Below are 26,768 nucleotides of genomic sequence, written 5' to 3'. Positions count from 1 at the left end.
AGGCAGGGTTGGTGTTAAGAGACCCAAAAGTCCTTTTAAGGACTATAGTTGTATCTGGCAGCAATATATATTTTTACCACAACCTCCGCCAAATATCTTGCAATTGTTTGGCGGCTGCGACAGCCACATTAGGCTACTTTCACACCTGCGTTAGGTGCGGATCCGTCTGGTATCTGCACAGACGGATCCGCACCTATAATGCAAACGCTTGTATCCGTTCAGAACGGATCCGTTTGCATTACTATGAACAAAAAAATAAATACATTTTTTTTTTTTTTTTCATGATAATGCAAACGGATCCGTTTTGACTTTACATTGAAAGTCAATGGGGGACAGATCCGTTTGAAAATTGAGCCATACTGTGTCAACTTCAAACGGATCCGTCCCCATTGACTTACATTGTAAGTCTGGACGGATCAGTTTGCCTCCGCACGGCCAGGCGGACACCCGAACGCTGCAAGCAGAGTTCAGGGGTCCGCCTGCTGAGCGGAGGACAAACGGTGCCAAACTGATGCATTCTGAGCGGATCCGCGTCCACTCAGAATGCATTAGGGCTGGACGGATCCGTTCGGGGCCGCTTGTGAGAGCCTTCAAATGGAACTCACAAGCGGAGCCCCGAACGCTAGTGTGAAAGTAGCCTTATCTGCGCTACATCTCTTTTATAACGCGTGAGCATACTAAAAATATCTGACATCCAGTGTCCTTTTTCCGTAGACTGTGTCCGCTGTGGACAGTTATATTACCTGCGCTACATCTCCTGTATAACGTTTTTACATCCTAAATATCAGTGACATTCAGTTTAATTTATTTGCACATACATACACTTACAAAACCTGCGCTACTGTACATGACATACTGTACTTGCAAGCATATATACCATTTAATATGCAGAAGGCGCGCAGTAAGGGACGGGGAAGTGGCCATGCTGCTGATGGGGACAGCAAAGTCTTGTCTGTTGGGACTCTGGCACACATGATTAACTTTATGTTAGGCTGCCTTTCCCGCGACCCTCGCGTTATACACAGTCTGGCCAACACCGTTTACTGGTTGTTCATCCTTCTCAACCCCCACTACAAAGAGAACTTCTCATCTCTCATTCCTGTGGTGGAGAGGACAAGCAAAATGGTGTATTACCAGAAGGTCCTTGTGGAAAAATTGCTCCAGAAATTTCCAGTTGACAACACTGACTGCAGAGTACGTAGTTCCTTGGCCAACCGAGGAGGGGAGACGAGGGGAACACACAGCAGTTCCAACAGAAGCAGGGCAACACTCCAAGGCCTGGGAGAGTTTCATGACACCCTGCTAGAACCCTCACCCTGATGCGCGGCCTAGTGTCACAAGGAGAGAAAAGTTTTGGAAGATGGTGAAGGAGTACGTAGTAGACCGTGTCAGCGTCCTTAGTGATCCCTCTGTGCCTTACAACTATTGGGTGTCCAAGCTGGACATGTGGCACAAACTGGCGCTCTATGCCTTGGAGGTGCTGGCCTGCCCTGCCGCCAGCGGTTTGTCAGAGCGGGTATTTAGTGCTGCTGGGGGCATATTAACTGATAAGCGCAGCCGATTGTCAACTGAAAATGCTGTCAGGTTGACTCTTATAAAAATGAACAAGGTCCGGATTGCCCCTGACTTCTCTACTCCACCAGAGGAAAGAGGCTGAACGTAAAGGCACTTTAAATGTGGATTTTATGGTGTATTGAATACACTGTATTCCCATGCACCCCTCCCACCACAAAAAAGGGTATATGGTTCAATCTCCCTTTTCTCGTCCTCCTCCATCATATCAACATGCTTATTAGGCTGCCCACGCTCCTAATTTCTTCGATGGTCAGCTCAGCAGCAGACCCTCAACCATAATTTTTTCCATGGTCAGATCAGCAGCAAGCCCTCGCCCCTAATGTTTTAGAGGGTCAGCTCACCAGCAGACCCTCAACCATAATTTTTTCGATGGTCAGCTCAGCAGCAGGCACTCCCCCCTAAGGTTTTAGAGGGTCACCAGCAGGCCATCAGTCATAATTTTTCAAGGGTGTGTATGATGCCCTCTTTTATGTGTAATAAAGGGTGTATTGGAGTACTGGTTCCTTGTAAGTTTTGGCAGCCCTTTCACTTAGTGCATAGGCTTTATGAGTGTAGAAGTTCCACTACCTAAACTATTGTACCACAATGTGAATGAGGCCCTCCTTTATGTGATATACAGGTTGTATTGGAGTGCCTCTTCCTTGTAGTTTTTGGCACTTTATATACAAGTAAATATACAGGAACGAATGTTTCCTAACGATTTTTCCTCTAAAATCGATTTTTATTTTCGGTTTTGTGCGTATTATTGTCAGTCTGTAAAAGTGGCGTACTACTCTGACAACATCGTTCTCAGCAGCGACCTGGGAGTCCAAGATGCATCCAGACATCCTCCCCATGCTGATCCTGAACAATTTCAGTGGTGTTTCCATCAATTTCTGACCTTTTCATGTGAACCAGACACCCTCCCCTCTTCAGAGCAGGGGGTGCCTGGTTTAATGCTCGGGTTCTCCCATTGACTTCCATTGTGCTTGGTAGAGCACTCGAGCACCCAAGCACTTCGGTGCTCGATCAACCCTAGTCACCGGTCTATATAGAATACTATCTTTCTGAAATGTGCAATTCCCAGGGGGAAGAAACCGTAGAAGGCACTTTGTAGCCTTAACTATTATTTATACATTTTACCCAAAGAAAATAAATATCTATAGCTTTACTTATAAACCTATGTATGTACTGCAAATACTGTATACATACTAGATAATAAGAAGATCACTGCCACAAAATGTTCTGTTTTTGTAGCAAGTTTAGTATAGGAGATATACTACTAACTAAGAGTTCGTGCACACACACATTACACAGTCCGTAAAACCTCCCAGATCTATAGAGCTGCAATACAGCACCCACATAGATTTATGAAGCCATACCTTACCTCCATAACATGGCAGAGATTTAAACCTGAATGATACAAGTACACAAAATAAACCAAACAGGACCAGAGTACAAAGCAAGACTTCTATATACACATGGACACGTCTATGGTCTCCAGTTAGTGAAGTTAGGATGGCAAGGATCCCACAGTCATTTACTGTGCTGAATATCCTGGCACGACTCTGGGTAACATCCCTCCACCAGGGTGGTCTCTATCATTCCTGCCCTTTCCCATTGCCAGTCTCCTCATTCTTCAGTCCTGTTCACATGCCAGACAGCTGGTAGCTTTCCTTAGCAGTGCATTCAACAGGACTGAAGCAACGGATATTACAGAACCAGAGATCAAGGCAGTTCACTGCATTGTGGGCTAAAGCAGGCAAAATCCACACAGATCCCACTCACACTGGTGGTGTCTACCTGCATGCTCCGCTTTCAAAATGGGTTAATAATTGTACAAGTCAATGACAGACTGCTGTACTAGTAATCTGTATGAAAAATATGAGGAAATCTGATAAGCTTTCTGTCCATGTTAGGCTACTTTCACACTTGCGGCAGAGGACTCCGGCAGGCATTCCAGTCGCCGGAACTGCCTGCCGGATTTGGCAATCCAGACGCAAACGGATGGCATTTGTCAGATGGATCCGGATCAGTCTGACAAATGCATTGAAATTCCGGATCCGTCTCTCCAGTGTCATCTGGAAAAACGGATCCGGTATTTTTATTTTTTTTTGCATTTTTAAAGGTCTGCGCATGTGGAGACCGGAAAGCCGAATCCGTTTTTGCCGGAACACTTAATGCCGGATCCGGCACTAATACACTTCAATGTAAATTAATGCCGGCATTCCAGCAAGAGTTCAGTATTTTTGGCCAGAGAGAAAATTGCAGCATGCTGCGGTATTTTCTCCGTCCAAAAAACGTAAGAGGGACTGAACTGATGCATCCTGTACGGATTGCTCTCAATTCAGAATGCATTAGGATAAAACTGATCAGTTTTTTTCCGGTATTGAGCCCCTGTGATGGACCTCAATACCGGAAAACAAAAACGCTAGTTGTGGAAGTACCGTTTGGCTACTTTCACACTAGCAGAGGCAAACGGATGCATTCTGAGCCGATCCTTATCCTTTCAGAATGCATTAGGACAATACTGATCTATTTTGGACCGCTTGTGGGATCTCACAAATGGAAAGCCAAAACGCCAGTGTGAAAGTAGCCTTATGGTCCAGTTACAGAGGGTCATATGATTGTTTAATCCTGATCATCGTCCTAAATCTGCTGATCAGACACCGAACAAGCAAACGCTCATGTCATTGATCACATGCCATCATGTAAACTGGGATGTGCTGCCAACAATAATGCAAACCGTATGAGGATGAATGATCATACATATGAACATACTGCTTATGACTGCATCACATGAATGGAAGAAAACAAGTGGCTTGCTATATCATTATCAACCTATGTAAATGTACTGGTATTGGGATAAAACAGCAGGTTGGAGACCACTGCACTGGCCCATGTTTCTAAGGCTACTTTCACACTATTTTCCGGTATTGAGATCCATCTCAGGGTCTCAATACCGGAAAAAAACGCTTCCGTTTTGTCCCCATTCATTGTCATGGGGACAAAATGTAACTGAACAGAAAGGAATGCTCCAAAATGAATTCCGTTCTCATACCGGAGAGCAAACCGCCGCAAGCTGCGGTTTTCTTTCCGTCATGGGATGTGGAGCAAGACAGATACGTCATGACCCACAATGCAAGTCAATGGGGACGGATCCGTTTTCTCTGACACAATAGAAAACGGATCTGTCCACCATTGATTATCAGTGGAGTTCATGACGGATCCGTCTTGACTATGATAAAGATGATACAACCGGATCCGCTCATAATGGATGCAGATGGTTGTATTATCAGCGTTTTTGCTGAACCCTGCCGGATCCAGTAAAAACGCTAGTGTGAAAGTAGCCTTACTGAATTGCCTCAACAGGGTGTCATAAATAATATTTGCCAAAATGAACAATCTACCCCCTCGGCCCCCCAAAAAAATGTCTATATGTGAGCAGGGTCCCCCCCTAATTAAACACACGTGGAAAAAATAAGGTTTCTGCAGATTCCCCCAGATGTTCTTTTTGAATAGCATGCATGTCTTTCATACTATATGCAATAAATTATGACATGCAACATCTAGAAAATACAGCTAAACACTTCCAATACACATTATTTCAGTAAGTCACATGTATGAATACAGGCGGCATCCTTCTGGAGGAGCAAGATCCGTTCTTCTAATGTCACTTAGCAACAAAGTACTTTGCTACATTATAGCTGTGCCTCGCCAAAAGCAAACAGCGAAATAAATTGTATCTAGAAAATGACAGGAGACAACTGGGAGATATGAGCACACGCTGGACAGGACTGGCACCAGATTATTATGCCCACCCGCCAGCTTCTGATTAATCTTTCTTTGGATACAAGGCACACACCCGGCAATAACCAGGAGTAACAGGATTTCTGTCATGCAGATAAGGCCTCATGCACACGACCGTTTTTTTTTTTTTGCGGTCCGCAAAAACGGGTTCCGTAGTTCTGTGATCCGTGTCCGTTTTTCTTCCGTGGGTCTTCCTTGATTTTTGGAGGATCCACAGACATGAAGGAAAAAGTCGTTTTGGTGTCCGCCTGGCCGTGCGGACCCGTCCTGACTTACAATGCAAGTCAATGGGGACGGATCCGTTTGACGTTGACACAGTATGGTGCAATTGCAAACGGATCCGTCCCCCATTGACTTTCAATGTAAAGTCAGGAGTCCCTATTATACCATCGGATCAGAGTTTTCTCCAATCCGATGGTATATTTTACCTTGAAGCGTCCCCATCACCATGGGAACGCCTCTATGTTAGAATATACCATCGGATTTGAGTTACATCGTGAAACTCAGATCCGACAGTATATTCTAACACAGAGGCGTTCCCATAGTGATGGGGACGCTTCAAGTTAGAATATACTGAGAACTGTGTAATAACTGCCCCCTGCTGCCTGGCAGCACCCGATCTCTTACAGGGGGCTGTGATCCGCACAATTAACCCCTCAGGCAGACCCCCTCCCTCCCCAGTTTTAAATTCATTGGTGGCCAGTGCGGCCCCCCTCCCTCCCCAGTATTCTATTCATTGGTGGCCAGTGCGGCCTACCCTCTCCCCCCCCCTAATTAATATCACCTTCCCCCATCATTGGTGGCAGCGGAGAGTTCCGATCGGCACCTGAGGGGTTAATTGTGCGGATCACAGCCCCTGTAAGAGATCGGGTGCTGCCAGGCAGCAGGGGGCAGTCATGTACACAGTTCGTAGTATATTCTAACTTGAAGCGCCCCCATCACTATGGGAACGCCTCTGTGTTAGAATATACTGTCGGATCTGAGTTTTCACGAAGTGAAAACTCAGATCTAAAAAGCTTTTATGCAGACGGATCAGCGGATCCGTCTGTGAGAAAGTAGCCTACGGACACAGATGACGGACGCGGATGACAATTTTGTGTGCATCCGTGTTTTTTCACGGACCCATTGACTTGAATGGGTCCGTGAACCGTTGTCCGTCAAAAAAATAGGACAGGTCATATTTTTTTTTGATGGACAGGAAACACGGATCACGGATGCGGATGAAAAACGGTGCATTTTCAGAGTTTTCAACAGACCCATTGAAAGTCAATTGGTCCGCAGAAAATCACGGAAAACGGAACAACGGACGCACACAACGGTCGTGTGCATGAGGCCTTATAGATATGGTGACTGAAGAATGCGCTGCATAAGCACAGTGTAGAAGGACAGGACAGCTACATAGGGCACTGCCATGTTCATGGACCCCTAGGGTGGAAAAATACATTAATGGCTGTTCACATCAGGTTGTGTCTACAGTTAGCACATGCGCTGGAAATCTGCTAATGTACATGCCAGGTATTCACTGCCAGACAGAAACCACATTAGCGTTCAGTCGGCCCGACACAGGAAAAAAATAAAAATAAATAGCAAATGGTGTTTGGGGTCCTATGAACCCCAAAATAGTACCAATGAAGACTACATTTCATCCCGCAAAAACACAAGACCTTATACAGCCAGTCTGACTGGAAATGAATTAGTTGCAGCTCTTGGAAGGCGGCGACAACTATATTGGCATTCTGGATAAACGTACAGAATTGTACAAATCACAGAATGAAGGTAACACACTAGTTATGCTGCACCGTGAAGTGCAAATATATACCGTATATACACTCCCCCCCAAAAATAAGTAAATGTCAAATAATAAGGTATAGGTACCCCAAAATGGTGCCACTAAAATACTATTTGGCTCATAAAAAATTTAAAAAAGTCCTCATGCCTACACCAACATAAAAAATAAAAAATTTAGGGCAAGAAAATTAAATTTATAATTACCCTTAAAGGGGTATTCCAGTTGTAAGAAGTCATCCTCGATCCACAAGAATGGGGCACTGTATCCCCTGCAGTGGCCCATAGCAGCCGCTCCATTCCTTTCAATGGGAGTTCCGGAGATAGCGGATTATCGTAATCTATGTGGGTCCTGTGGATAGGGGATAACTTGTAACAACCAGAATACCCCTTTAAGTTGAAATATAAATATTATATATATATATATATATATATATATATATATATATATATATATATATAAATTATTTTTTTCGCCCAGCCCTTTCTCAAGATTTGTGTGTGCACGTGCGTTTTGGAGCTGAATAGCTCTATTTTTTATGTAGACGTTTGAGGGAAATAAAAGCTGCAGTTCCTTTTAATTTCATTTCCTTCCAGAGGTCGGAGGGAGCTTCTCTGGCCATAATGAGGTGGAGTTTTCATTCAGCAGTAACTTGTGTCCATCAAGGTCAGAGCTTTGTTCTCTGCTGCTGAACGTTTCACATGGGAATGTGTCAGCCTCCATAAAACAGTCCGACCCACATCCAGATATTGAGAGATCAGAAAAAAGAAGCAATTCCAGAACTGCTCAGGACGTTGACAGCTTCCTCCTCCTTTATCCCAACAGGCGTTTTGGAAAGTTTGTTTTGCGCCAAGTCTAAAAACAGGAAGGACTCTCCCACCTCACACTGATTTTATAAGAAGCATTGAGAAATGCTGCTCCATACACACACCTTGTATCCACCCCTCCCCCAAAGACACTCCTCACTTGATATGTTTATTTTTAAAATGAAGACGACCTAGATTTACTTCATTACCATGAGTTGAGTGGGAGTTCAAATGGCAAAGAAACAGACCCGCCAAGGAAAGGAAAGCTGGTCTCATCCCTGGTACTGGGCAAGACTATTCTCCTGTACCGCCTGCAGCAAAAAGATGCGAGACAGAAGAAGTCACTTGTCAGGTTTACCCATGAAACAATAATTTGGGAGCATCTTTTTTACATACACTGTTACTCTGTTATTCCTTCTAGAAACTTAGGAGTAAAGTGACAGCTGGGTATTACTGGTTGGGGAAGAACAGAGGAGTACAAATACTGCAGAATGGTTATTTCATGTGGAATGGAAGCATTTACCAAGACAGATATGTCCTCTATAATATTCACCTAGGCTGGAAGGGGAGAACTTGCTGCCTGTCTTTGTCTAAGTACCCATGCCCGGATGCACACACCGCCCCTTATAGGGGATGATAAAACAAATACTGACTTCAGGGGCTCATGCACACAAACTTTTTTTTTTTTTTTGGTGTCTGTTCCAGGGGAGGCCCCAAAAAACGGAAATGACTGTGTGCATTCTGAGTCCATAAGAACAAGTCCTATTATTGTCCGCATTATAGAACAGTCCCTATCCTTGCCTGTTAGGGGCCAGCTGTTCCGTTCCACAAAATGCAGAATGAACACGGCCGGTATCCGTGTTTTGCAAATCGCAAAACAGCCAATGATCGTGTGCATAAGCCCTAAGGGTGAATTTGGCAGATGAGTTTCTACAACTTAGGCAACTTTCACACTGGCGTTTCTGGGTCCGTTTTTGAGATCCGTTTCAGGGCTCTCACAAGTGGCACAAAATTGATCAGTTCATCCCCAGTGCATTCTGAATGGAAAAGGATCCGTTCACAAAGCATCAGTTTGGCTGCATTTGGTCTCCCTTCCGCTTTTGAGGCGCGTTTTGGTGTCCTTATGACGATGCGGAGCCAAATGGATCTGTCCTGACTTACAATGTAAGTCAATGGGGACGGATCCATTTTCACTGACACAATATGGTGCAATTGAAAACTGATCCGTCCCCCATTGACTTTCAATGTAAGCCAGAACGGATCCATTTTAAATTAAACTTTTTTTTTTTTTTTTAAGAATAATGCAAACGGACCCGTTCTGAACAGATACAAGCGTTTGCATTATCGGTGTGGATCTGTCTGTGAAGATACAAGACGGATCCACACCAAACGCGAGTGTGAAAGTAGCCTTAGTCAAGCGTTTAAATGGGGCTTGCAGAACAATCCCATACAGAGGACTGGAACTGACCTGCTGAAGCTCCTCTTCCTACCACTACAAAATGCCAAGGCAAAGAGAAGCTGCAGAGATTTTCTAGAAATCAGATAAGCTAGTGATATATTAGGCTAAATTTGCCCCTTGGTCTTCCAGCTTTGGGTCATTTTTAGGAAGAATTAATCTACTGTAATAGTCATTTGTTCATATTTTTTTTCAGTAACTTTTTGAAGCGTAGTGAAACTGAACAGAAACTCATGATTTTTTTTTTCTGTCAACATAGTCCAGTCCATTTTGCCAAACACAACTAGAATGGGGAAGAAGAGCTGGACCGAGTTATTATTTCCCAGTTCATGTCTATGGGGCGCTGGAGAGGGCAGACTCTGCACAAGACTCCCTAATTCACGCAGTCCTCAAATGCTCCACGATGCCACCAGCAGTGATGGCCAGTTCGCCGTGTTCACCCGCGAACACATGCGGGCTGCCATCTTAACTCACAAGTCCGGCGATGCACAGGTAAGCCCTTGCCTGTGCCGCGAGCCGGTCTAAAACAAATGCGGTCACCAGGAGCAGGCAGTTCCGAGAACAGCCGCCGGGGGTCTTCATCGGGCTGTTCTCGGAACTGCCTGCTCCTGGTGACCGCATTTGTTACAGACAGGCTCACGGCACAGGCACAGGTAAGGGCTTACCTGTGCATCGCTGGATGGGTAAGTCAAGATGGCAGCTTGCATGTGTTCACGGGCGAACACTGCGAACTGGCCATCACTGGCCACCAGTGCTCTTAAATCCACCGCCAGGCACCTACACAACCAAGGTTTCCTTCTCCATCACAAGGAAAAGTCTGGATTGTGCCTTGGGGCCACTGTTCCCTGGAGTTTGCAGGAATGGGCACAACTCACTTTCCTTCTACTTTTCCCTTTTATGCAAAGTTCTACCAAGCCCATGTTTTCCTAGCAGGCAGCTATTGCTGTGGTACATATAGTGCCAACCTAGTCATCCCCATTGAAAATATTAACCGAAAATGTTTTTTAACGCAGTGATGATGCTAATAACCACAGGCGTCCAGACTTCTACAACTTTGTCTGAAAGTGATTTGCTCTTTGGCAGTCCAGCGATCCGTGTTGTCTCCAGTCTTGGGCAGAGGAAAGGATTTCCCACTAATTAAGTTTGGGATGTTTACAAAGTAATACTCAAGTGACGACATTTTATGATGAGTCCCCTGGCAAAAAATTCATAAAAGATCCTCTTTGTCTTTCAGTCTTCTCTCTGGCCTGGTTATATCATGAAGCGAGGGCATAGTGTACAAGACATGATGCGCTCTGACGCACCAAGAGATGAAAGACAAAACAATTTGTGCTTTGTCACTTTTCATAAATTATGTCCTACAAACCAGGAATTACAAAATTTTTGTTCAAAAGACTAATAAAGAGCTAATGCACTACCAAATGAGTGCAGATCTTTACGCAAATGTAGGTCCATTCAATGGGGCGAATATGTGTGTGCTTACCTTCTGCAGTTTCCACAGCAAGAATTGGCATCTTAAAAAGTCGCTCTACTTTCACACTATTTCACTTAATAGAGAATGGTGTAACTAGCAAATTTCTAAATCACTTAATTTACCAAATCTGCCTGCATCCACCTAAAAAAAAAAAAGCTGTAAAGCCATGACCACTCAAATCCACCCAATTTTCAGTTCACTGCCTGTTGTCAGGCAAGATCCGTTCCTGGTAACAAAGACACAGAAGAAGTTAGAGAAGAAATGTGTGTCAGAGCTAGCTGAGATTCTGAGCTCGATAAAAAAAAAAAAAAATACTTCTACACCGCTTCTGAAAATCACAGGAGCCTCCTGCCTTAATGTAAGTGTGACCTCTCCCTCCCTATCTGTTCTATGAGCTCCAGAACTAAATACCAAACATAGTGGGAAGTAAGGGAAAGGACGTCACAGCAGTACAGTGCTGCCACAGAAGGGAGACGTCCCCTGATTCTGAGAGAAATGCATCTAGCTGTGCAGCTGAAGCAAGGAATAATATGGCTGAAAGACTTTAGGGAAGTCCAAAAAAGACCTATTCCTCACAGTACAAAGAAGCACAATATATATATATATATATATATATATATATATATATATATATATATATACATACCGATGCGCTCCCTTGCCCTGCGCTGGACCGAGCAAGACGAGGGCTTTTTTATTTACAATAATACAATGCTAGGTGGAGGCTTCTGCCAAGCAGTGTATTCAGTGACGTCACCGGCTCTGATGGGCCGGCTTTAGTACTGCCCTAGCCGTTTTACAGGCTAGGGCAGTGCTAAAGCCCGCCCATCAGTGTCGGTGACGTCACCGGGCTCACTGCTGGGCGGAAGTCTCCACCTGGCAGCCCTAACGAGAGCCCAGTTAGTCACCGGAACTCCTGAAAATGCCTTTGCCCTGCACAATTCAGCACAGGGCAAAAGAGAGCATCGGAGCATTGCCCCGATGCTCTTGTCAAGGGGGCTGCCTGGGTGAAATTCTGGGTATGTTCGGGTTCAGCTCTGAACGCGAACAACCCCTTTAAAGGGCTCATGCACACAAACGTATTTTCTTTCCGTGTCTGTTACTTTTTTCTTTGCGGACAGTATACGGAACCATTAAGAATATTTTTTTCTGAACGTTCTGAGCAAATTTTCATGTGGAAAAATCACAGCATAATACAGTACCAGCAAAGTAAATAAACTTAGACATCTTATGTACATCTTGTTTTTCGATTTCATGCGGATTTGCGGATTTTGAAAACTGCAGCATGTCAACTGTTTGTGCAGATTTTACCCTTTTCAATGCAAGGATGAGATCTGCAGCAAAATCGCATCAAAGCTGCACAGAAAGGTGTGCAGAATTTCTGCACGACAGGCCGCACCCGTGTGCAGATAGCCCAATTCCCATTTTACTGAACTGATGATAGGCACAGTCCCAATAAGTACTATATTACAGTGTAGTCTTCTCCCAATAGCTGGGTAATGGTAGTAATCCTCTCCAAATCTCACCTAAGTACACACTGCAATCTCTCCAAATAACCACAGGCATGCAATTCTGGTTAACTCTTTCTGCAGTTCCATGTTGCAGATCTTAGATCTCAATGGTCAGTCAGTCTCAAAGTGTGGTGGGCACAGAAGCAATATACCCTTTCCACAGAGGTAAAGCCTTATAGCCATAAACGTGCAGTACCTTACTGTCTGAATCCAGCACAGTCTTGACGGTGCTAGACCTTTTGTGGATGACCTATTCTCAGGATAGATTATCAATATCTGATCAGCAGGGGTCTGATACTCAGCACCCCCGTTGTTGTTTCGGAGACGCAGTGTAATTGCAAGTACTTGTTTCCTTCACTTGAATGTAGCGAGTACTTGTAATTACAATACAACACTGTTGCAAGTGAGACAACGCAAAGTATTATGAAGCTTTTCATTCTCAGGCATGGCGTTTCCTGGATGAGGCTTCTCTTTGTGCCTACTTGGCAGGAGCTCACACACACACATACATACATACATAGGTCTTGACTCTAGCTTTACTCAACTAAGACTCTCTACTAACCAGAGGGAGGGACCAGCCCATCACTCTGGAAACTAGGCTAACACTTCCAGTGTTAAAGGGCTTCTACCACCAGAAATACTGTTATGTAGCTGACTGACATTAGCGATGCGCTAATGTCAGCACTACATAACAGTATGTTTCTAACATTTGTCCCTGCAGCAGTTTTTGTAAAATAAGCACTTTTATAATAATATGATAATGAGCCTCTAGGTGCTATGTGGGCGTAAAATCAGCACCTAGAGACTCCGTCCACTCACCCTTTATCCCGCCCAGGTCCCCTGTTCTGCCTGCCCAGCTCCTCTTGATTGATGCCACCATCCACCGCATCGTTGACTAAATCCCGCGCCTGCGCCATTCACTTCTGTCTTCGAGCGCAGTGAGTGAATGATGCGCTCCTGGTGCCGTATTCCTCACTGCGCCTGCGCCGACTACGTCAGAGTGAGGAAGCCAGCATCAGGAGAGCGGCCTTCACTCACTGCGCCGAAGACAGAAGTGAACGGCGCGGGATTTAGTCAACGATGCGGTGGACCGTGGCATCAATTAAGAAAAGCTGGGCGGGCAGAAAAGGGGACCTGGGCGGGATAAAGCGTGAGTTGACGGAGCCTCTAGGTGCTGATTTTACGCCCACATAGCACCTAGAGGCTCATTAGCATATTATAAAAGTGGTTATTTTACAAAAACGGCTGCAGGGAGAAACGTCAAAAACATACTGTTATGTAGTGCTGACATTAGCGCATCGCTAATGTCAGTCAGCTACATAACAGTATTTCTGGTGGTAGAAGCCCTTTAACTGTCTGTCTATACACAACCATTTGGGACACACAATGCATAAAGAAATAAGTGCTCAACCATAAATCACATTTAACGTTTGTATAATAATTTACTTTTAGCTGTAATCCGCTGGGTCATTGCACATGCATAAGGGAATATGTGCCAAAATCTGCATAAAAAAGTAAATGTGAACAAACCTTAATAGCATATAAAGTCATTCTAGAGTCAGGTCCTAAGCTAAATCTCTCCATGCATGTCAACAGGAGTTACAGAAACAGCCTAGCACACTTTTAGGATATGCCATAAATGACAGGAAAACACTTAAAAAGATATGGCCTGCCTTGAGGAAGTATCCTGAGATATATATGAGGGAACTTACGAAAGATATATATTTATACAATTACATATCTAGGTGTTACGTGCAGGGCTGTGGAGTCGGTAGATAAATGTTCCGACTCAGACTCCTCAGTTTTATGTACTTCCGACTCCGACTCCTCTGTATTAATATGCGTATTATACATTCCTTGAGGGAAAGAAACGCAACCTACCACAGGACTACTGGCTGGGAAGCCAACAGTCTACTGTATTGCACAGTTTAAGCAAAAGACAAACACTGCTGCTGAAGATAGGGCAGTGGGAGGATCCAGGAAGGGGCATTTATTGTAAAACATGATTTCCCTAATAGAATCCCATAGTCATGTTTAAAGTTTAAGCTAACAATCGGAGTTTACAAATTTTTATAGCCTTAGCTAAATGACAGCAGTTTTTCCAATGGTTTACAGCTTCAGTCTTGAACTATTGGCCCTCCATTCCCTTCACTTATACAAGTGTCTCACTCTCTAGTCCTGCAAAAAACATATTTATTTAATCCCTTATCAGTGAGAGGCTAGGTTACACATGTAAAAGCAGAACACAACACTATGGAAAGTATAAGTATTGCAGCTCCTAATTGTGCGTTGCGTGCCATATAGTGAAGCACATGAAAAGCATGAAACATAGAAACATAGAATGTGTCGGCAGATAAGAACCATTTGGCCCATCTAGTCTGCCCAATATATTTGGCCCATCTAGTCTGCCCAAGTCTGCTTCTTCATGGTCACTTAACGTGTTCGTTTTGTGGTTACGTGAGGCACTGCATGCATTGGTCTTTATTCTTACAGTAGAGAAGTCATTAATTATAACTTTTTGTGAATTGGGACATTTAAATTTTTTTTTTAAATTCCAATCTAAATTTAGTAGGAGTCGGAGTATTGTTTGCCGACTCCGACTCCAGGTACCCAAAATTTCCCCCGACTCCTCAGCCCTGGTTACGTGTGAGGATTAGGGATGAGCGAATCGACTTTGGATTAAACATCCAAAGTCGATTTGCATAAAACATCGTTCCAATATTGTACGGAGCAGGAGCTCCCTACAGTATTAGAATGTATAGGCTCCAATGAGTCGAAGTTATTGCTTTGCGAAGTCTCGCGAGTCTTCATCGTAATGACTTCATAAATTAATTTATACTGTTAAAAACATTTCCTGAAACTCTGGTTCAGTTCCAAGTGGTACCTTGGAACCAAACCAGAGTTCGAGAAATGATTTTTTTTTTTTTACAGTAGAAATCAATTTATGAAGTTATTATGCAATGTCTCGCGAGAGCAATAACTTCGGCTCATCGGAACCAATACATTCTAATACTGTAGGGAGCTCCTGCTCCGTACAATATTGGAACAAAGTTTAATGCAAATCCTTTGTGAGGATAGTAGTTTGGGATCTAAGACCTTGAATATTCATGTCTGATTATCTTCAAACCATAGTTCATGAATCATTAACACACCAAGAAAACCCAGAGGAACGTTGGTAGCATAAAGCTGCTTACATCAATCACACTATTTCTCCACTTTAAGTAACTTTCCGAACCATCAGGGACGGAGGAAATCCCCAGAACATAAGCTCAAAGTGTTCTCCAAGACTAATTATTAGCAAGATAAAGGAAACTCAGCGCCACCACTGCAGTATGATGTACCATCATGTATTTGTAGGACAAATATAAAGACTATTTTTCCCCAGGATTTCTCAGGTCTTGTTCTACCAATGCCGGCCCATCATGTGATGACCTGTAGCTGCCGCAGTCAAGAGCCATCACAATCCATAGCAGGTTAGCACATTTAACTGTAAGCAATAAAGCTTTTTTGAGCCGTCTGATGGAGGTCTGTTAACAAGTTTGTTGAACGTGTCCAATGGCAGGTAGCAGAACTATGAATGCAGCTCTGAGCTATCACAGAGTATGTATCTCTTTATAGTCAATGTATTACATCACTGTGTCCGTTAAACAGGCGTGGCATAATGCATTTAGGATTTTTAGAGAAGCCTGGAAGACTCCTTTACAGTAGCCATATTAGTCTAAACTTGATCAACACGGATGTAAACCACAAAGTCACCCGCCGGGTGGAATTTAACAAGGAACAATTTTAGCTGATCATTACCAGTCATCATCTGGAAGAGAAGTTGACGGTATCAAATTTTCATCCAATATTCACTAGTTGGCAAACCATCTTTCCCAGAGAAATCATTCGTCCTTATATCCTCTGTCATTGACCACTTATAAAAAGAAATTGAAAGACTGATGGCCAATATGGACCAAAATGTACCGTATATGGTGGCTTTGGCATAACAATACACCAATCTACTTCTATGTAATGCGTACTAGCACCTGAACATTCATAGAATGTGTCGGCAGATAAGAACCATTTGGCCCATCTAGTCTGCCCTAGTTATGCAAGTCTACTGTGTAATCTACTGTACGGCCAATGCCATTTACTTACCTATTCATATTCCAACCAGTTCTACATAGATCAGGATACAAGTGGCAAATGATAAGCTGAGCATTTGGAGAAGATGTTGGAAGGGATCCTTGCTATAACCATCTGCTCTGTATTCTGAATGTTGGAGGACATAATGTCTGAAGGCATCTCCTCCACATGGTAATACTGCATCTTCATTTTACATCATTAGAGGTGTCAGGAGATTTACAATAAGATGGGTATGCCTGACTTACATACAGTTAAGTTTAATAAGTATCAGACAGGTTTAGTTTTCTTTTGTTATCCAACCTAAGGACAGAGAACTAACAAAACCCATCTCCTTGGCAAGTAAAATGTATTTTCCTCCACAGATGACTATCACAGGGCTGCAATACCGGACCATGAACAAAATGACATCATGCAGCAAGGCAGGAATAGATTTTAAATAATTTTGTGAGGCAAACTTCTTCCATTTCTAGACTATGGGCCACCACCTAGAGGACACCAGTATAAAGAAATTATCTGTATCCACTACAGGATGAAAGGACTGGGGCATGCTGAAGGATACTGCAATCCCTTTAACATCTGGAAGAACTTAATGGAGCTCAAATATTTTTGAAGCAATTACAGTTTATGATATATTTTACTAGTTCATGAACTTTCGGATTATAACTATCAATTTATAGTGGTGAAATAAGACAATATATTGATTATGACCCGGTAAAGTTGTCATTGAATCCATGTAAAAAAAAATGTAAAGCACATCCTCTTGTTACATAAGAAAAGGCTCATCTACAATGATCAAGCCATTGCATAAGTAAAACTGTTACATATGTAAGGTGAGGTGAGGTGAGGCGAGAATAAAACTACTACATATTCATAAACTTTATATTTTAGCTTGTGGTGCATGAAGAGGACATTGATGTGCACCCCACAATTCAACACATCCTATGCCAATAGACACATGACTAAGCATGGTGTATGAAACACCAGCCTTAGGAGATCTGCCCCATAGGCTTTAGGATTTTTTCAGCTTCCCCCTTATTGTCTGCTGGTGAGACTCAATTATGGTGTTTTCAGCCTCTATCCCCGATAGACCAGGCTCCTGATACTGATGACCTGTCCTCAAGATAGGTCACCAGTATAGGACTGATGGGGTCTACTGTTCTCTCCAGCCTCTGGTACCGGAACTAGCACTTTGCACACAGCCAGAAGCACAGCTCTGTTCAATGTAGTGGCTGTGCAGGGATACATTCAATAACCCGGCACATGAACTACAACATGGATGGAGCTGTAATTCTGGCTCCATTCAAACTGCTTGGTCTGTATAGCAGATCGGTGGGGGGTGCTAGATGTCAGCCCCCACTGATCGGATACTGAGGTCATCAATATCAGGAGCCAGGAAAACCCATTTAAAACTAGCCAGTCTCGAAGATGTAAGGGACTTTCATTTTGCTCCTGGGACATGTCCCATATGCATACTGTACATCGAGGTGGCCTCTACTGCGAGCTACGAGTGCCGTGAAGCAATTTACATTCATCATTGGCAATAGTCATGCCCATCTACAACCTGCTCAACGTATTACCAATTCCATACCCATTCCAAGCTCCCATTTAAAAAGTAATTGCAGGTGTTAATTTAAGAAGGCCAAGCCACATCTGATTGTTTGCGCTATACCAGCACTTTTTTTAAGGTCCACAAAAACGGGGTTCGTAGGTCCGTGATCCGTGACCGTTTTTTCATCTGTGGGTCTTACTTCATTTTTGGAGGATCCACGGACATGAAAAAAAAAGTCGTTTTGGTGTCCGCCTGGTCGTGCGGAGCCAAACGGATCCGTCCTGAATTACAATGCAAGTCAATGGGGACGGATCCGTTTGACGTTGACACAATATGGTGCAATTTCAAACGGATCCGTCCCCCATTGACTTTCAATGTAAAGTCAGGAGTCCCTATTATACCATCGGATCAGAGTTTTCTCCAATCCGATGGTATAATTTTAACTTGAAGCTTCCCCATCACCATGGGAACACCTTTATGTTAGAATATACTGTCAGATAGGAGTTAGATCGTGAAACTCAGATCCGACAGTATATTCTAACACAGAGGTGTTCCCATGGTGATGGGGACGCTTCAAGTTAGAATATACTAAGAACTGTGTACATGACTGCCTCCTGCTGCCTGGCAGCACCCGATCTCTTACAGGGGGCTGTGATCCGCACAATTAACCCCTCAGGTGCGGCACCTGAGGGGGGTTAATTGCGGGTATCATAGTCCCCTCCATACTACATATTGGAGAAAATCCACAGCAATTTCATGTATGGATCTGTCTGTGGCAAAAATTTATCCTTTCCATAATTTTACACGGAAAATGATAAGCCTTAAGGCTGCCCGTGGCAAGTATTACACATGGTGATCCAATGTAATACAATACTAGCTAAGTGGATAAGATTTCCAAAGTCAACGATGGAGTGCAGCCAATAGCAGACCGTGACGGGAACATGCTTCTCTAGCATTGCGGGTGATGCTAAGGAGGCTCATTCCCGTGCAGAGATGCAGCGGCGGCTGTGTACGTCTCCGTATCAAAGATGGCGCCTGGGAGCGAGGCAAGTATAACCTGTATGAGATGCCCAGGCATTTTAGGTGTTGGATAACCCCTTTAATGGCTGCCAGCTATCTCTTCTCTTCCTCGCTTCTAGGGTTGGGCGATATCAAAAATATTCTCACAGTAACGATATTAAGAAATTTATCGCGATGACGATATATATCGCGATAAATGCCCATTTAGAAAAAAATATATTAAATAAAAAAAATTAAAAAAAACAAACAAAAAACATGTACAGTCGTGGCCAAAAGTTGAGAATGACACAAATATTAGTTTTCACAAAGTTTGCTGCTAAACTGCTTTTAGATCTTTGTTTCAGTTGTTTCTGTGATGTAGTGAAATATAATTACACGCACTTCATACGTTTCAAAGGCTTTTATCGACAATTACATGACATTTATGCAAAGAGTCAGTATTTGCAGTGTTGGCCCTTCTTTTTCAGGACCTCTGCAATTCGACTGGGCATGCTCTCAATCAACGTCACGGCCAATTCCTGACTGATAGCAACCAATTCTTTCATAATCACTTCTTGGAGTTTGTCAGAATTAGTGGGTTTTTGTTTGTCCACCCGCCTCTTCTCAATGGGATTAAGATCTGGGGAGTTTCCAGGCCATGGACCCAAAATGTCAACGTTTTGGTCCCCGAGCCACTTAGTTATCACTTTTGCCTTATGGCACGGTGCTCCATCGTGCTGGAGAATGCATTGTTCTTCACCAAACTGTTGTTGGAAGAAGTTGCTGTTGGAGGGTGTTTTGGTACCATTCTTTATTCATGGCTGTGTTTTTGGGCAAAATTGTGAGTGAGCCCACTCCCTTGGATGAGAAGCAACCCCACACATGAATGGTCTCAGGATGCTTTACTGTTGGCATGACACAGGACTGATGGTAGCGCTCACCTTTTCTTCTCTGGACAAGCCTTTTTCCAGATGCCCCAAACAATCGGAAAGAGGCTCCATCGGAGAATATGACTTTGCCCCAGTCCTCAGCAGTCCATTCACCATACTTTCTGCAGAAGATCAATCTGTCCCTGATGTTTTTTTGGAGAGAAGTGGCTTCTTTGCTGCCCTTCTTGACACCAGGCCATCTTCCAAAACTCTTCGCCTCACTGTGCGTGCAGATGCGCTCACACCTGCCTGCTGCCATTCCTGAGCAAGCTCTGCACTGTTGGCACTCTGATCCCGCAGCTGAATCCTCTTTAGGAGACTATCCTGGCGCTTGCTGGACTTTCTTGGATGCCCTGAAGCCTTCTTAACAAGAATTGAACCTCTTTTTATCCTAATGCATTCTGAATGGAGAGTAATCCGTTCAGGATGCATCAGGATGTCTTCAGTTCCGGTACGGAACGTTTTTTGGCCGGAGAAAATACCGCAGCATGCTGCGCTTTTTGCTCCGGCCAAAAATCCTGAAGACTTGCCGCAAGGCCGGATCCGGGATCAATGCCCATTGAAAGGCATTGATCCGGATCCGGCCTTAAGCTAAACGTCGTTTCGGCGCATTGCCGGACCCGACGTTTAGCTTTTTCTGAATGGTTACCATGGCTGCCGGGACGCTAAAGTCCTGACAGCCATGGTAAAGTGTAGCGGGGAGCAGGGGAGCAGCATACTTACCGTCCGTGCGGCTCCCCGGGCGCTCCAGAGTGACGTCAGGGCGCCCCAAGCGCATGGATCACGTGATCACATGGATCACGTCATCCATGCGCATGGGGCGCTCTGACGTCATTCTGGAGCGCCCGGGGAGCCGCACGGACTGTAAGTATACCGCTCCCCGCTCTGAAGTTCTTGATGATCCTATAAATTGTTGATTGAGGTGCAATCTTAGTAGCCACAATATCCTTGCCTGTGAAGCCATTTTTATGCAACGCAATGATGGCTGCACGCGTTTCTTTGCAGGTCACCATGGTTAACAATGGAAGAACAATGATTTCAAGCATCACCCTCCTTTTAACATGTCAAGTCTGCCATTTTAACCCAATCAGCCTGACATAATGATCTCCAGCCTTGTGCTCGTCAACATTCTCACCTGAGTTAACAAGACAATTACTGAAATGATCTCAGCAGGTCCTTTAATGACAGCAATGAAATGCAGTGGAAAGGTTTTTTTTGGGATTAAGTAAATTTTCATGGCAAAGAAGGACTATGCAATTCATCTGATCACTCTTCATAACATTCTGGAGTATATGCAAATTGCTATTATAAAAATTTAAGCAGCAACTTTTCCAATATTTATGTAATTCTCAAAACTTTTGGCCACGACTGTACTCGCGTTTCCTTGTTGCCCCCATACATTATAATGTCTCCTTGATGCCTCCATGCAGTAATATCTTAGTTGCCCACCAAGAACGGGGTCACCGTTCCCCCCAAATCTAATGAAGCGGCTGTGCCCCCTGCTGCTCCATTCATTCTCTATGGGAGTGCTGGAGACAGCAGCGATCAGCCATCTTCACCGCTCCCACAGAAAATGGGACATCCTAGTGGAAAACCCTGATAAGTGGGTTGTGTCAGAGTGTGCCCATCATAGCTGCACATGGTCAGGAAGGGCACCTTGGCATTGTAAAGATGCCTTTCAAACAAAACATTGGGGGTCATTTACTAAAGACTGGCGCTTCCCATATGAGTCTTAGTCCCTACACACTACAGCCATATTACCGCAGCCCCCCAGAGGGCAGCGACTGTTCTCAGCCCCAGCCTCTCTGTGCAGCAGCCCCCAAAGCGCAGCGGCTGTTCTCAGCCCCGGCCTCTCTGTGCAGCAGCCCCCAGAGTGCAGCGACTGTTATCCAGGATTCCTGGCTCTGGGGGTTTACAGCCAACAGATGCCATTTCTTTGGGACCTAAAGGACTTATACCCCCATGACTAGGGTTTTCACAATACCAACATTTTGATTCAATTTCGGTCCCATAAAAAAATAATGCAATACTCGATACTACGCAAAAGAAAAAATTAAAATGCCCAAAAAATGTGTGCATTTCGCAATTTATAGAACGTGTGGTCCATAATAGAACAGTCCTATCCTATTTTTTAGGGGAGATGGAGACTAGAAAAATTGAGAATCGTGTACATTTTTTTTTCTTTTACGGCGTTCACCACATAGGAGATAGTTTGGACTTTTTCGGACGTGGCGATACCTAATTTGTTATTTTTTTATTGTTTATATAAATTGGGAAAGGGGGTGTGTTTTTTTAAACTTTTTTATTTAATAACTATTAGCCCCCTTCTGGGGGTAGAACCTGGGATCTTTTCATCCCTTGTCCTATGCACCCTAATAGAGATCTATTGTCCCTGCTGCCCTGCGCACACGGCAGCAGGGAGATTACCATGGCAGCCATGGATGGCTTCAGTAGCATCCTGGCTGCCATGGTAACCGATCAGAGCCCTGAGATTTCACAGCTGGGGCACCGATCAGAAGCTGCCACTGCACCACCAATAAAGAGAGGAGGGGACCCTGTGGCCACTGCCACCAATGATTATAATACTGGGGGGCTTGGGTGCACTGCGCCACCAGTGAATGTAATTAACCCCATAATACAAATATAGACTGCGGGTGCCAGCCATATCACACAGCCGGCACTCAGCCTCAATGACAGGGATCCCACCGAACCGTGCCAACTAACCCCTCAGGTGCCGCATTTGAGGGGTAAATTGCCTCTGTTTACGGGATCGCCGGTTCCTGTCATTGAGACCGGGTGTCGGGTATGTGATACGGCTGGCACCCGCAGTCTATATTTGTATTGAGGGTAATTCTCATTGGTGGCGCAGCGGCCACAGCCCCTCCCGTCCTCCTCACTATTATCTTCTCATTGGTGGTGCAGCGGCCACAGCCCCTCCCCTCCTCCTCACTATTATCTTCTCATTGGTGGTGCAGCGCCCACAGCCCGTGCCCTCCTCCTCACTATTACCTTCTCATTGGTGGCGCAGCGGCCACAGCCCGTGCCCTCCTCCTCACTATTACCTTCTCATTGGTGGCGCAGCGGCCACAGCCCCTCCCCTCCTCCTCACTATTATCTTCTCATTGGTGGTGCAGCGGCCACAGCCCCTCCCCTCCTCCTCACTATTATCTTCTCATTGGTGGTGCAGCGCCCACAGCCCGTGCCCTCCTCCTCACTATTACCTTCTCATTGGTGGCGCAGCGGCCACAGCCCCTGCCCTCCTCCTATTACCTTCTCATTGGTGGCACAGCGGGATCACAGTGGGGAGGGACTCTCTCCTTCTCCACTGTTCCGGCTGTAATGTGCGCCAGATGTTTTAGAGGCATTCAGCACTGTGACGTATGTCTGCCCCTAAAATACTGCGGTATATCGATAATACTGGTTTATTGCCCAACTCTACTCCCTTCCGGCTGTCACATACACCTTTGCATTGGTTTATCTCCTGGAAGAACAAAAGGATCACCTGTCGGGAGCTCCCCACACGCATTAGCATGTTCTCTGAGGGTTCGGCCATCTTTAGACTATCCACCACAGGGGGCAGCATTTCTACCAGTCCATATTCTAAATCAACAACTTCATATTAGTATAAAGACTGGGTACAAACTGTACTTGACCATTTGTCAAATCCAGGACAGAAAAATCACACGTCTTCTCAAACTCCCTGAGGGAGCCAAATTATACGGAATTGTCAAATGGCTGCAAGAAAATCTGTTACTAAGTCGAGCCCCTAGTTACTGGATATGGTAACAATGTCTTTCCTGACAGGCATTCAATTCCTTGTGTACCCTTGAAAGCCTACAGCCTCAATGCTTTCAAGTGCAGTGGCATAACAGCTAGGCTTTATCTGGAGGGCCAGCTGACGGCTCCCAATATCCACGTACAGAGACCATCTGCTGGGGTTAGGTCTATTGTACACATATAGAAGAGGAGACGTCACGACACTAATACAAATATAGCAGGCACAGATAGCTACATCTTACAGTTGGCACTAAGTACCAAACCGGGCACTTCCGCCTATCCTGATGGCATAGATGAAGTATACCAGCTGTACAGACGGCCCGGTGTATTGTAAAAGGGGTGACTGATTTCACTAGAAATTCTTGCCTGGTGCATGAACTGCGCTCATGTTATTTTTGCAGCTCAGCTGTTTTGTGCCTTTATCCAACATTCGGGACAATGTGTCATCTGTCGCCTGTTATAGGGGCACATGGCTAATCCTCCCAGGAGGCATAGTGGCTGGTACCAGAATGCCAATCCTGCGTTCTCATCTTCATCCTAACAAACGGTTAATATTCTGTCAAGATGCCTGAAGACGAAACCGCTAATCTCTCTAAACCCTGGTCACACACAACCATACGGGATTTTAGGACATGGAACCACAGCCGCTGCGAAACGTAAAGATACCCACAACCCTTAAGCCAGGTATAAATCCGAATGGCGCAGAAACAGGAGTGGCTTCACGCTACGGGCGGGTTCACACATAGCGGTTTTCATGCAGTCTTTCCTTTTAAAAATCTATGGCGAAATATTAAAAAAATGCTTTTTTGTTTATGGTGCTTTCTTTAGGGGGGCAGTATAAGGCAGCACGCTCCAAATGTGGCATTCCCCCCCCCCCCCCCCCCTCAGAAATCGCTTTTAAAAAAATGAAATTTTTTATTTTATTTTTAAATAAAGGCCACCCAAAAATGAATGTAATTTAGGGAATGGGACCTTGATCAACGGAAATATTCAAATACCCCAGTTTTATGACTTAATTGCGACTACTATTTTAGTCAGAAAAAGCATCATGGTTTTCAAGAGGTTGTGATTTTTTCACTTTTTGTATTTTATCAAAGTTTTACCTGGCATCGCTCAGTAGCGCCCACCATTTTTCCGGTCTTGAGAAATATGGCGCACAAGCAGGTCTTCACCAGTACTAGTAAACGCATCCACAAAAACCACGTTAGGTCATGTTCATACAGTGCAGATACCACATGCGACTGTATACCACATATTCACACCATTACCACGACACACTGTGAAGACGGAGAGAGAGGGATAAAGAACCTCCATTTTTAGGATTATTGGGGGCCTGCCTATTGGTCACACCGCCCAACTTTGTGGACGGTCAAAGAGGGGCACTGATGGTTCATGGTGTGAAAGATCCATTCTTCCTGCATATTTATACACTTCAATAGACACATCAGCGCAATAGTTATTTCAATATAGAAATTTCCAACATCCCAATAGCATCAAATAATGAAATAATATGCAAGTCAGGGTCTAATATACAGAGAGGACCCAGAAAAAACACTCTCTGGCCCAATGTCGTACGTGTAATAATGCGAAGCTGCTCCTCAGATGAGAAAGAGGGTCCTCACCGATTTCATAATCCAGACCCTATACAGTGAAGGGCTGTCATGAGAAGAAGCCACTTGTATTGTATGGGGCACTGGGTTAGGTGGTAAACCTTGCACCATTTGACAGAAATTTCCTAAACATGAACTCTAAATTGAGGGAAATTAGGAGGATGACACTTTTGTGAGGGGTATGGACAGAGGGTCACCTGAGGGAGCGTCCCCAGCTCTGCTACACCAGTTCCCTGCCCAGCACAAATTCAAACCAGGCACCTGAGCAGCCTGTGCCCGAGCTTCCCGCGCCACAGATAACACTCCCATAGCAACCGGGGCACAGCCGTTAGGGCTAGAATGCACACCCGCCCACCATTACCTGCCACCGTGCGGTAACAGGTGGGCTCCGGGCAGGGGCTACCACCTACTGTACACGGCAAGTCCTGGCCAGGTACCCGTATGATATTCCAGCAGACGGCACCTCCTCGGCGCCCAGAATGACAGCCTAGCCTTCACCGTCCGAGAAGAGATGCCCAGCAGCCTCACCTGGCAAGGTTTTGTGCGCCGTGTTCCCCATAGCAGAGCTGCTAGCAGAGGGAGGATATCACTGAGCCCTGTCCCGGGAAGTGAAGGTCCATTTAACCCCTTGCTCCCGGTAGTAACGCACGGCTTGCTCCTCAGTCTCTCGGCGGCGGCTGCTCCGCACCCTCCCTCAGTGCAGAGCTACAGCCCGAAACCAGTGACTGCATCCAGAGCCGCCACCGCTCCAACACGAGGGGGCGTGGCTGCGCGCGGACGCCACGCCCACAGCAGCCCTGTCATGGGACATAACGAGGCGCAGCGGAGGGGCAGTGTGTCAGCGGCGCAGCACGGAGCCCGGGCGTGAGAACTCCTTATTGTCCTAGCCACAGCCAGGGTGTCTGCTGGGGCGCTCAAAGGGGTTGTCCAGCTATCAAATCCTTTTGGGCAGCCCCCCTCCCCTATGGAAAGAAGCCCACTTAGGCTACTTTCACACTAGCGTTAATATTCCATCTTTTTAGGGTCTCAATACCGGGGAAAAAACGCTTCCGTTTTGTCCCCATTCATTGTCAATGGGGACAGAACGGAATGCTCCAAAGTGCGTTCAGTTCTCATACCGGAGAGTGACTGAAAACGTTTTGTGGTGCAGCGGGCACATGATCCTGATGAAAGGGGCACTGCTGCCATTAGAGACTACCAGTCATTACGGGGTGGTACTGTATGTGTAAAGTCCGGTGCCAACATTACCCAGCACGCTTGTCTTGTTCCTATAGTCCATCCTGGTGCCATCTCCCACCAATGGTAACTCCTCAGAGCAGGCCATCTATTACTCCGTGGTCTAGTTCTGATGCCCACATTTCAATGGCAGACATGGGTCA

General features: G+C 45.0%; 1 protein-coding gene across 1 annotated transcript in view; it reads right to left on the bottom strand.

Moving 5' to 3' along the window:
• Window positions 1–26,122, bottom strand: part of NEURL1B (neuralized E3 ubiquitin protein ligase 1B) — a 61,979-nt gene extending 35,857 nt beyond the window's left edge. Inside the window, 1 exon segment of the mRNA XM_040406376.1 lies at window positions 25,918–26,122. Coding sequence (XP_040262310.1) covers window positions 25,918–25,948 — 31 coding nt within the window. The 5' untranslated portion in view covers window positions 25,949–26,122.
• Between the last annotated feature and the right edge of the window lie 646 nt (window positions 26,123–26,768).

Source organism: Bufo bufo, chromosome 1 (assembly GCF_905171765.1).
Source record: "Bufo bufo chromosome 1, aBufBuf1.1, whole genome shotgun sequence".
Classification (NCBI taxonomy): domain Eukaryota; kingdom Metazoa; phylum Chordata; class Amphibia; order Anura; family Bufonidae; genus Bufo; species Bufo bufo.
This window is presented reverse-complemented; position numbering and strand designations above follow the sequence as displayed.